At 40.5% G+C, this 13433-nt stretch overlaps 1 gene segment (V, D, J or C); it reads left to right on the forward strand.

Moving 5' to 3' along the window:
* The first annotated feature begins 8416 nt into the window (after nucleotides 1–8416).
* Nucleotides 8417–9733, forward strand: LOC133067035 (T cell receptor alpha variable 14/delta variable 4-like). The segment is given in 2 exon segments: nucleotides 8417–8522; nucleotides 9237–9733. Coding segments are annotated over 2 exon segments (546 nt in total).
* Nucleotides 9734–13433: the final 3700 nt, after the last annotated feature.

Genomic DNA, 13433 nt, shown 5'->3' on the forward strand with positions numbered 1-13433 from the left:
AGCAGAGTCACCGTCCTGTGCACGAGTGTAGTGTGTGACACACGAGGTGTGTGGGTTCTTTCCAGATTCTCCCTTATAGGTTACTGCAAAATATTGAGTATTTTGTCATAATCTTGAAACTGTGAGATATAAGGAAGTAAGAGAAGGTGGTGTATTGAAAAGAATAATAGAGCAATCAATCTCTGTATTGCCCTGCAAATATACTGCTGGTCTTTGCAAATATTGGTGCAATCCTGTTTAATTAACACCTATTTATTGGCAAACCAGGAGTACTTTTGCTGTTTGGGAGAAAGTTTTAAGCACAGAAGTGAACAACATATGTTTTCTGGTTCTGCAGTGGCTATTATGATAAGAATGACTAAAATATTATTGCCCTTGAAATGCCTGCTGCTTCTAAAATATTTTTCTTGGCTTCATTCTTCCACCTTCATGAAAATTTTCTTGTACTTTTTTCAAAGGCTGTATTTGTAGGCTTTGTGAATGAGCTATAGTCATAACATTAATATATTTTTGTTATGCACTGTTGATTTAAGTGTAGTATATATCAGCTATGCATCATTGGTTTGAATCTAGTTAATTTTTTATTAAATTGGTTTAAATACAAATTTTATTTTTAAAGTTCTATAAATAAAATGCATGTCAAAGTATACTTCAAACAATACAAAATGCTGTGCAATAAAATGTTTTCTCTGAAACTTGTATAAACATAGTAGATTAATAATACTCATTTATCTCTAAGATAGTAAAGAAATCAGAAAGGGTAGAAACCTGCAAACAGAAAAAGAATAGATAAGGAGATCACAGCACATAGTGATGTCAACGAAATGTCAGAAGGTGAGCAGTGTAAGGAAGAATTAAAGCTTGTGTTACAGACTAGACGAAGGAGAAACCTAAGTTCAGTGTGAGAGGTGTCACAATGTGAGCTGTGCAAGAGTTTAAAAGAGAAGGACCAGTTACATTTGAATAGTTGAGAAAGATGGTGTTGCTCTCGCGAGTGCCTGGGTATGTGTGGGTTGAAGGTTTGTGGCGGGTGCTAAAATAGGAGGCCTGAGTGAGATTACTTATAAGTAAAGAACACCAGTGCTCTCCACAGTTCTTTATAGTAGTGTTAGTTGCTCAGTCATGTCTGACTCTTTGCGACCCCAGGACTGTAGCCTGCCAGGTTCCTCTGTCCATGGGATTTTTCCAGGCAAGAATACAGGAGTGGGTTGCCATTCCCTTCTCTAGGGGATCTTCCTGACCCAGGGATCAAACCTGGGTCTGCTGCATTGCAGGCAGATTCTTTACTATTTGAGCCACTTGGGAATTTATCACAAGCAATAATTGCTTTCTAAATCCAGAAGAAAAGTGGAAGTTAGTCTTTGATGAATTAAGATCGTCACATACAAAATTGTTCCAAACTTTTGTATTACCTGGGCTTCCCTGGTGGCTCAGATGGTAAATAATCTGCCTGCAATGCAAGAAGTTTAACACCCATACACTGAAATGTTGTAAAGTAATTAGCCTCCAACTAATAAAAAATAAAAATAAAAAAAAAGAAGTTTAACACACATAAAACCAGCACATTTTAATAAATATACATATTTATATATTGAGTAGATATTCTTCACCACAGCTGTTTAAAATTTTAAAGATATGAGATATGGAACAGAGGTTAAATTTATTCTTTGTAATCCACAGGGCCAGAGAATCCGAATCACATGAGAGGGGCTTCTACCTCTGGAAATGAAGTAGTCTTGGTTGCCCAGGGACCATTTCTTACAACAGGTTCTTTAGGGTCAATCTTCTATTTGCACTATTTCTCTAGAAGACACAGGCAATATTGAGGCTTCCTTAGGTTTATTCTCACAGAGGTAACCAGAAAATTCTAAGTAATTAAAGTGGTTTTGGCAGAGGAAGATAATTCTGGAAACTCACGGAAGTTAAGGGGAAGTGTCTTGGGTAAAGAACATTTTATTGGGGAAATGTCAATGTCATTGTCTTGGGGAAAGAACATTGTAGTGGAGTTTGGAAGAAAAATAATCAAATATAGACTCTGAGCCAGCGATGGCCAAGGCAGCAGAAGCATGCCAGTAGAACTGACTCATCCTCTGGAGGAAATTCCACTAAGGCTCTGAGTCGTTCACTGCTTTTAAGATATGTGTGAGTTTAAGGTGTCTAATATAATGATTTGATATATGTATTTGATATATATATTTTGAGGTGATAACACTGATAAAGTTAGTGAACACATCTTTCACTGCACATAATTACCAGGGTTTTTGTTTTGTTATTATGGTGAGTATATTTAAAGTCTGTACTCCTCGCCACTCTCAAATGAAAAGTACAGTGTTGTTAACTATAGTCACAGTTAACAGGCAAGACCAGCTTAGAGGAACACAATCTAAGATCATAGGCATTTGGGGTATCAAATGATCTTTTTTCTCTTATGCTCTTCTTTGGCTTCCATGTTCCTTTTAGAAAGATTTTCTCCCCATAGTAGACAAAAGAGCATGGTATACAGCCTGAAAAGGAAGGTTTTATATTTTTATGTTTAAGAGTGAATCATGGTGCTTTTCTAATTTCAAAACTAATATCAGGCCCATCATTGGATAAAGAGCAACAGCATCTACCTCCTTCTAACTTACTAAAAATGACTCAGTTGTGTGCAGAGGTGTAAATCTTGATCTCTACATCCTTACTGCGCATTTAAATTTACAACCTAAGATGTAATTTGCTTGATCTTTGCTGTTTTTATGCATCAGAGTCCCTCATAGGCACAGGTATGAGAAGGACATTTAACAGAGAGTTCAGTAGTTAGAGATGTAACCACCAGAGGGTGGTGCACCTCTGCTGATCAGAACATGAGGAGGATTCCTTTGAGTGGATTCTGAATGGATAGGTAGGCTTGGGGCAGAAGCAGAGCCTTTTCCTTATTGGCTGGGTAGACAATGAAAGAAACCAGTAGAGAAAAGAAGGGATCACTTGGTAACAGAAGCAGCTCTCCTGGCCTGAGACTGCCAGTCCACAATTGATCCTAAATGGGAAAAACAATGAAGACACCCATTGGAGCTTTAATCACATTCTTGTGGCTGCAGTTGGACTGTGAGTTGAGGGTTTAAGGGAAATAGAGTGTATTAGTAGATATTCTTTAGATGCCAAGACTGGCTTTATTCAGGTTTCTTCTAGTTATTGTAGAAAAGGAAAAGTAAACTCTAGAGCTAAATAATCTGACAACCCTTTTCCTTTCTCTGACTTCTGCTTTCTCCATAGGTGTCAGCCTGGGAAACAGGGTGGAGCAGAGTCCTTCTACCCTGAGTGTCCAGGAGGGAAACACCGCTGTTATCACCTGCACTTATACAGATGGTAACTCAGAGTATTTCCCTTGGTATAAGCAGGAACCTGGGAAAGGTCCCCAGCTCCTTATAGCTATTCTTTCAAATAAGGACAAAAAGGAAGACCAGAGACTGACTGTTTTGTTGAATAAGACGGCCAAACATCTCTCCCTGCACATCGCAACCACTGAAGCTGGAGACTCAGCTGTCTACTTCTGTGCAGCAAGCACACAGTGCTTCCCAGGCATCTTCTATCTGTACTCAAACCTGTGACTGGGGCAGCCCCATTCCTTTGGTGCAACCTTCAAATATGACAAATGTTATATTGTTTGTCTGCAGGTGGAAACTGATGTGCTAGTCGTAAAAAACATGTGAAAGAAGGTGAAAGTCACGTGCCCAACTCTTTGCTACACTATAGACTACACAGTCCATGGGATTCTCCAGGCCAGAATACTGGAATGGGTAGCCTTTCCCTTCTCCAAGTGATCTTCCAGACCCAGGAATCGAACCCAGGTCTCCCGCATTGCGGGCAGATTCTTTACCAGCTGAGTCATAGGGGAAGCCCAAGAATACTCGAATAGGTAGCCTATCCCTTCTCCAGGGGATCTTCCAGACCCAGGAATCGAACCGGGGTCTCCAGCATTGCAGGTGATTCTTTACCAACTGAGCTATCAGGGAAGCCATAAAAAGTATTGGATAAGAATATTAGGCTCAAGCGTAGCTAGAAAGGGTTAGAACATGTTGTTGGATACCTGTTGCTTACTGAATTCTTGAAGAGAGTTAGTAATTTACTGATTTATTTTGAAATTGTAAGACCAACTTTACATTTTGCCATTCAGACTTCTGTTCTATAAATACACCCCCTGTTATCCATATCACAATCCTTATTATGAATGAGTTTTTAAAATATTGTGCTTTGAAAACAGCATATTTTTCTGACTATACAAATTACATGTCAAATATAACAAAATGCTTTATATAATTAATATGGTATTGACAATTCTATGATCGCACAATGTCACTAATATTGTTTACTCTTTTTATAAATTCCTATCTTAATTAATATCTTTTTCCACTTAATATTAAATATTGAACTGAGCATTACTCATTTCATTGTCTTGTTCCCAAACATCAGCTTTGAAATATCTCTATGAGAAATATTAATAAATATCAATTTACATTGGCTGACATCCCTTTTATGTGCATTGACCACTTTCTTATTGAGAAAATGTGATGTGTGTTTTCCTTTAGTGCCCAGTAACAGTGTATATTTTTTGTGTTTGAGGAAAAGTAAGATAGAAAGTGATTTGAAAATGTCATGTTCAAATGATTGCAAATCAAATGGTGTATTTGCCTTCTCCTGTCTTTGGACAATTTACTGCAAACTTCATGGCCTTCTCTTGCTGTTAGGAGGCCAGTCTGGGTGTTGATAGCCCCCATGTTTCTTCCTTTCCTTAGGGGGAGGCTGACTGCTCACATCTGTCTTGTTTCCTCCAGGCCAGCAGGGTGGGGCTGCCACTGCCCATGCTCACGAGGCATCTGCAGAGCCTCACTCTGGCTGCTCTTTGCGTCCTGGCAGCAGTGACAGGGTGGGGTGGTGTTTGAGTCGGACGTTGTGTGATGGCTGGTACCCCTGTGCCACTTTTGATGATTGGCAGGCAAGGCATCCCTGGTGACTGGTGGGCAGTCCTGAGGGAGCCAGTGCCCTGGTAGTAGGAAACTTGTCCACTTTACTGCCCTCCTGGAGACCTGGCTGCCGTTCCCAGGGGCTCCCCACTCCCCAGCTGAGCAGCACACCTAAGTGTTCTGGGTGAGGAGAGAAAGGGGCGAGTCTTCTCTGTAGGTTCTCCCAAAGCTGGAGAGCAGATGCTCACTCACAGGCTCTCACTTTCCTCTGGGGAGAAATCGCAGGTCACGAATGTTTCTCCTGGAGCCCAGCTGTGTGCTGTGAGGGAGGGGTGAGGAAGGTAATGGGAAATTGTTCCCCTAACCCTCGGCAGTGTGTCTGACGTCAGACGGTGTGCTGGAACTTCTCTGCTGGATTTCTGGACTTCTCAAAGCTCCCTTAGAATATGACTGTGAAAATTGGTTTTTGGCAGGGTGAAAAGATCAGTATTTGAAATCTTAATTCCTAAGTAATTACATAGAAAAATGGACTATTTTTTATTTATATTTCTGTTTATTTTGAATTTTAATCCATTGTGGAGTTCACGTAGCCATCACAAGATCCTGACACAGAACAGCCTCACTGCTCCCCAGAACGCCCCGTGCTCCCCTTTTGTGAAGACAAACTGCCCGATTCCTGTGCTGTGCTGTGCTTAGTCGCTCAGCTGTGTCCGACTCTTCTCGACCCCACGGACAGTAGGCCGCCCAGGCTCCTCTGTGGACGGGGATTCTCCAGGCAAGAACATTGGAGAGGGTTGTCATGCCCTCCAAGAGGGGATCTTTCCAACCTAGGGATCGAACCCAGATTTCCTGCATTGGAGGAAGATTCTTTATTGACTGAACCACCAGGGAAGCCCATGAATACTGGAGTGGGTAGCCTATCCCTTCTCCAGGGCATCTTCCCAACCCAGGAATTGAACTGTGGTCTCCTGCATTGCAGGCGGATTCTTCACCAGCTGAGCTACCAGGGAAGCACCCCCTGCCCATACCTAACTCCTATCAAAAATTTTAAAAAGTATAAATTCAGAGTTTGATATGAGACTGTCCAAAGAATTGTTCTGGGTATGAATGTATTTTGAGTAACAGAATACAATCATGAGATCCTTTAATTGAGAAGTTTAAAAGACTTAAATAATATGAAGAGAAAATGATATTTCATATTTTGTCAACGAGTTGTTAGAAAAAAGTTGGGTGTTTTTAAATTTAGAGAATAATTCCTACTGTATGTGGTTCCATTAAACTTAACGGAGATTCTACTGCAAGATCTAAAGATGCTTCAAACAATTTTGCTGAGGCTGTCATTACTGTGACAGGAAGATGTGAAGTGAACAGTGTAGTGAAAGTCACTCAGTCATGTCTGACTCTTTGTGACCCCATGGACTATACTGTCCATGGATTTCTCTAGGCCAGAATACTGGAGTGGGTAACCTTTCCCTTCTCCAGGGGATCTTCCCAACCCAGGGATCGAACCCAAGTCTCCAGCATTGTAGGTGGATTCTTTACCAGCTGAGCCACAGGGGAAGCCCAAGAATACTGGAGTGGGTAGTCTATCCCTTCTATAGCGGATCTTCCCAACCCAGGAATCTAACTGGGGTCTCCTGCATTGCAGGTGGATTCTTTACCAACTGAGCTATCAGGGGAAGATAAGTTTTGGCTAATGTATCAAGAAATAGGCTGTGATAGGCAGTGGGTCTTTGTTGTTTGCCATGGTGTTGAGTCATATCCCTAGGCATGGCTTTCCTGTTATATTCATACACAAAGATTTATTACAGACAGGAAGTGGTTAGGGCTGTGTAGGGTTGGGGGTGGAATCAGTGGTGATCTTATGATTAGCTGTCTTATGGAGGTGTATGAGACCACCTGCTATGTATTTCCTTTAGAGATGGGCATATAGGATATATAACAATTTGGTATGGCTTGTTTATGGTCCCAGTTGAGTCAATGGGATGAATATAAGTTCAAAGGCTTGATAACCTAATGACAAAACTAAGGTATCTAATCTGACTTTCATGAACAGAGCTGGACTGTCAAAATTAGTAGAGAATGAAAGGGGATTTCTGTGACAGGAGTCAGTCTCTGCAACCTCAGCCTAAACTCTTTAGCAAAGGGTGATTAGATTTTCCTGCTTTGGCCCCAAGATGGGCAACTGAAAACATTGATAGTGAGGAGAAGCATTATTGTAACAATAGGCAGAAAGTGAAGAGGAACTAAAAAGCCTCTTGATGAAAGTGAAAGAGGAGAGTGAAAAAGTTGGCTTAAAGCTCAACATTCAGAAAACTAAGATCACGGCACCTGGTCCCATCATTTCATGGGAAATACATGGGGAAACAGTGGAAACAGTGGCTGGCTTTATTTTTTTGGGCTCCAAAATCACTGCAGATGGTGACTGCAGTCATGAAATTAAAAGACGCTTACTGCTTGGAAGGAAAGTTATGACCAACCTAGATAGCATTTTATAAAGCAGAGACATTACTTTGTCAACAAAGGTCTGTCTAGTCAAGACTATGATTTTTCCAGTGGTCAGGTATGGATGTGAGAGTTGGACTGTGAAGAAAGCTGAGCGCTGAAGAATTGATGTTTTTGAACTGTGGTGTTGAAGAAGACTCTTGAGGTCCCTTGGACTGCAAGGAGATCCAACCAGTCCACCCTAAAGGAGATCAATCCTGGGTGTTCATTGGAAGGGCTGATGTTGAATCTGAAACTCCAATACCTTGGCCACCTGATGTGAAGAACTGACTCATTGGAAAAGACCTTGATGCTGGGAGGGATTGGGGGCAGGAGGAGAAGGGGACGACAGAGGATGAGATGGCTGGATGGCATCACCGACTCGATGGACATGAGTTTGAGTAGACTCCAGGAGTTGGTGATGGACAGGGAGGCCTGGCATGCTATAGTTCATGGGGTGACAAAGAGTCGGACATGACTGAGCAACTAAACTGAACTGAAGGGAGATACAACAGAAGAGCTAAAGTGCTTTGTCTTCTTACCATAAAGCAATTTATTTCTACCTTAGGTGGAAGAACAGAACACAGATGTGAGGATGCATGGTTAGTGTGTCTTATATTATTTCCATAATACATTACAGATAATAGTTTTAAATAAGAGCTGCTCACTCATTTCCTTCACAGAAGCAATGACCCAACACAGCATTGTGTGTGTGTGTGGTGGGGGAGGGTCTGCATTGAAATATCAAATTTAACTTGTGTTTATTTTAAGATGTAATTGCTACCAGTTGAACAGCTGGTTAGTACAAAAGGAAGTTTGGGGTGAGTAGGACTCTCACCTGGTTTATAGAGAAGTTGATGTAACCCACATCAACTTGCTACTCAACTAACTACATCAACTTGCTACTCAACTTGCTGCATCAACTAACCCCTGTTTCCTGTTGTGGGGCAGCAACAGCACATACCCAGCAATTCTTCTCTCACCCTGTCAGACTCATCTCACCTTGCACATTGAAGAAGATATTTTCCTTCTAGTGGAAGAGCTGAAACATGCTTCTCTCCAGCCTTCTGAAGGTGGTCATGGCTTCACTGTGTTTAGGTAAGGATGGTCCCAGTGGGATTGTGCCTCCTCTGTGACCTAAGGACCAAGGGAACAGGCAGTCTTAAGGGTACCCTGGGAAGGAAGCCTAGCAGAGTGTAAAGTAGAATTTCTTTATTCTACACCACCTATTCCTAAATCTCTGTTGTTTTTGTTTAGTAGCTAAGTTGTGTTTGACTCTTTGCAACCCCATGGACTGCAGAACGCCAGGTTCCCCTGTTTCTCTCTATCTCCTGGAGTTTGCTCAAATTCACGTCCATTGAGTCAGTGATACTATCTAATCATCCCATCTTCTGCTGCACTCTTCTTGTTTCGTCTTCAGTCTTTCCCCGCATCAGGGTCTTTTCCTCAGGTGGCCAAAGTGTTGGAGCTTCAGCTTGAGCATCAGTCCTTTCAATGAATATTCAAGGTTAATTTCCTTTAGGATTGACTAGTTTGATCTCCTTGCAGTCCAAGGGACTCTCAAGCATCTGCTCCAGCACCACAATTTGAAAGCATCAGTTCTTCAGCACTCAGCCTCCTTTCTGGTCCAACTCTCACATCCATACATGACTACTGGAAAACCCATAGCTTTGACTATACAGATCTTTACTGGCAAAGTGATATCTCTGCTTTTTAATACACTTTCTAGGTTTTTCATAACTTTCCTTCCAAGGAGCAAGTGCTTTTTAGTTTCATGGCTGCAGTCTACTTTTATCTGTTTTTTTCCTCCAGGATCCAGCATTCCTCAGAAAGTAACTCAAGACCAACCACCAATGTCAGTGCAGGAGAAGGAAACTGTGACCCTGGGTTGCACATGCAACACCAGTGGCACAGCTCACAGTCTGTTCTGGTCCGAGAAGCTGAGCAGTGGGGCGATGACCTTCCTCATTCACCAGGACTCTCATAACAAGCAAAATGCCACAGAAGGCCGCTACTCATTGAATCTCCAGGAGGCAAGCAAATTCATCAAACTTACCATCTCAGCTTCACAACTGGAGGACTCTGCAGTGTATTTCTGTGCACTGAGGGAGCCCACAGTGAGAGGCTTGCAGGAGGGACCTGCACCAAAACCCAGAGTTCTAATGATACACCCACCTGCGGTAGGACCAGGGTGGGGAATTGCCTTCACAGACAGGAAGTGGTTAGCACTGCGGCAGCACAGGTGTAGGTTTAGAGGGGAAACACTCACTCTAAGAAAGTATTTCTCTAGGTTCATAGACCATGTCTAGAGCTATCACTCATCAAAAACATTCTTATCCCTGAAAATTTGGATTTAAATTTCTTATCAAAGACAAATATAACCACCAAAATCTTTACCGTATGGCGATTAGATAAAACTAGAAGAATTGACTAAGGATATTAAAAAATGTCAGAATTAAAAATCAGTTAAAAATATGTGTGAATTATTGGTCTTTCAGATCAGTTCAGTTCAAGTTGCTCACCCGTGTCCGACTCTTTGCGACTCCACAGACTGCAGCACACCAGGCCTCGCTGTCTATCACCAACTCCCGGAGTCTACTCAAACTCGTGTCCATTGAGTCGGTGATGCCATCCAGCCATCTCATCTTCTGTTGTCCCCTTCTTCTCCAACCTTCTGTCTTTCCCAGAATCAGGGTCTTTTCCAGTGAGTCAATTCTTCACATCAGGTGGCCAAAGTATTAGAGTTTCAGCTTCAACATCAGTCCTTCCAGTGAATATTCAGGACTGATTTCCTTTAGGATGGACTGGTTGGATCTCTTTGCAGTCCAAGAGACCCTCAAGACTCTTCTCCAAAACCACTGTTCAAAAGCATCAATTCTTCGGCACTCAGCTTTCTTTATAATCCAACCCTCACATCCATACATGACTGCTGGAAAAACCATAGCCTTGACTAGATGGACCTTTGTTGGCAGAGTAATGTCTCTGCTTTTTAATATGCTGTCTAGGTTGGTAGTAACTTTTCTTCCAAGGAGTAAGTGTCCTTTAATTTCATGGCTGCAGTCACCATCTGTAGTGGTTTTGGAGCCCCCCAAAATGAAGTCTGTCACTGTTTCCACTGTTCCCCCATCTATTTGCCATGAAGTAATGGGACCAGATGCCATGATCTTAGTTTTCTGAATGTTGAGCTTAAAGCCAACTTTTTCACTCTCTTCTTTCACTTTCTTCAAGAGGCTCTTTAGTTCTTCACTTTCTGCCATAAGGGTGGTATCATCTGGGTATCTGAGGTTATTGATATTTCTCCCAGCAATCTTGATTCCAGCTTGTGCTTCATCCAGCCCAGCGTTTCTCATGATGTACTCTGCATATAAGTTAAATAAGCAGGGTGACAATATATAGCCTTGATGTACTCCTTTCCCGATTTGGAACCAGTCTGTTGTTCCATGTCCAGCTCTAACTGCTGCTTCCTGAGCTGCAAACAGATTTCTCAAGAGGTGGGTCAGGTGGTCTGGTATTCCCATCTCTTTAAGAATTTTCCACAGATCAATTTGCTCAATAAATATTTATTGTATTTATATTATATTACCAACGTTACTTGGAAAGAGGAAGGTGGTGAAATCTCTCTGTGGTAGTCCTCTTTTTGAATATCTGTTTGAACACAGTTTTATACCATTTAATGAATAAATTTATTTTATATTTATTAATGGAATCAATGTACTCTCATTTACTTTCTAAAATGTTTAGTATGTCACAAACTTTGTGCTAATACTCATTCTGCATTATTAACACCTCTAGCATGAAATAGCTCAATTTCTATATTATAGTTTAACTGCCTCCCATCAATCTTATTCACAAAGTGATTAATAATTAAGTGCTCTTAGAAGGACATTGTGAAGGAGAAGAGTATGAATTGTCTTCTTTCTCTGCTCTTGCTCTTTGCTGTACCACTCTTCAAAAAGCATTTTTACCATCATGTGACTGATTTTGCAACCCTCTAGGCCCTGTTTTTCAATCAGCGTTAACCCAGTCCAAAATACTCCTTGTCTCCAATTTCCTCCTACCTCTAACCTCATTTTCTCAGCGCCTTAAAATCTGAAGGGTAATGGATGATTGATAAGTGGTCTTGTATTATAACTCCCTCTTATATTTTCATTTAGAAGCAGATGTGTAAAGTAGAAATCTCAAAATACTCCCTTAATTTTTTTTAAATTAAATTTTTATCATTTTGACATTCATTTTTACTATTTTAAGAGTTCAATCCAGTGATACTAAGTACACTTGCATTGTTGTTCAGCAAACACCATCCATATCTAGTACTCTTTGCATCTTGAAATATTGAAAATTTATACTTATTAAAGACACTCCTCAGGACTTCCCTAGTAGTCCAGTGATTAAGACTCCATGCTTACAATGCAGGGGACACAGGTTTGATCCCTAGTCAGGGAACTGATATTCCCCATGCCTCAATGTGCAGCCAAAAATGTAAATTAAAAAAAAAAAAAAAAAGACTAACTCCTCTTTCCTTTGTTCCTCCAACCATGGCCACTGCTGTTCTACTTTCTCTTTCTATGAGTTTGACTACTTTAGATAACTCATATAAGTCAAATTACAAATATTGGTCATTTTGTGACATTTCTTTTATTATAATGTCCTCAAATTTCATTCATGTTGTAGATTTTTTTTATACCTTTCTAAGGTTGAGTAATATTCCATTGTACTCACATACTTTTTGTCTACTCATTCATCTGTTGATGAACATTTGGGTTCCTTCCATCTTTTGGTAGAAACATGGATATATGAATATCTCAGTATTTGGGGTATATATCCAAATTCTTTCAAGTGTTTTGAATGTAATATAATCAGAAGTAGAATTGCTGGATCACATGGCAGTACAGTTTTTAAATTTTTGAGAAACATTTATCCTGGTTAGTCTGAAAAACTATGGTCTAGACTACTTTATCACATGCCAATTTAAAGGGAAAGAGAAATAAGAGTGACCAGTAGTCATGAATGAGGTTTCAGAATTCTAGCGGTTTATGGAAACCTAGAAGAGTTTGGTGCACTGGTATGGAGCATTGCTCCTCAGGTGCCTAGTAAGTAGCAGTCTGAATGGGATGGTCAAGGCACTACCTGGTGGCCATCTCCTGAATTGCAGCTTGAATTTTTTTTTTAAATTTTATATTATATTGGAGTATAGCTGATTAACAATGTTGTGATAGTTTCAGGGGGACAGCAAAGGAATTCAGCCATACAGGTACTTGTATCCATTCTCCCCCAAGCTCCCATCCCATCCAAGCTGCCACGTGACATTAGGCAGAGTTTCTTGTGCTATACATTAGGTCCTTGTTGGTTATCCATTTTAAATAGAGCAGTGTGTACATGTCCATCCCAAACTTCATAACTATTTCTCCCCCCATCCTTCCCCTTTGACAACCATTAGTTCGTTCTCCACGGCTGTGAGTCTGTTTCTGTTTTGTAAACAAGTTCATGAGTATTCTTTATGTTTCTTTCCTCTTTTGGCGAAAGGGCCAAATTTATAATTATTTAATTAGTTCAGTTTGCATAAGTAAAGAACCTATTAAAAGACTGTCTTAAAATATTTCAAAGATTCGAGAAGTAATTTTGCTGCCCTCTCTCTCTCAAAATTTCTCTGAAAAGTATCTATAGGGGAAAAAAGGAAAGAGATTTTTGCTATTAGACAGGTCTGTGTTCAAAACTTTTAACTCTAAAATTAAGTTTCTAGATAGCTTTGTTTTACTATTTTTAAAGTGATAGAGTGATATCTTCTTTAATATTTTGTTGTGACAATTTATCAGTAATGTATCCACAGAGATTAACAAGTCACAGATGATTACTGACAGCAACCTCTATAGGTACAGAAAAAGCATTGGACAAAACTCAGTATCTATTCTTGATTAAAAACTCCCAGCAAATTAGGACTTAAGGGAATTCATTAACTTAATAAAGGTCCTCTACCAAAAAATCTACATCAAATACACTTGGTGGCGAAAG

The sequence above is a fragment of the Dama dama genome, chromosome 12 (genome assembly GCF_033118175.1).
Source record: "Dama dama isolate Ldn47 chromosome 12, ASM3311817v1, whole genome shotgun sequence".
NCBI classification, from domain to species: domain Eukaryota; kingdom Metazoa; phylum Chordata; class Mammalia; order Artiodactyla; family Cervidae; genus Dama; species Dama dama.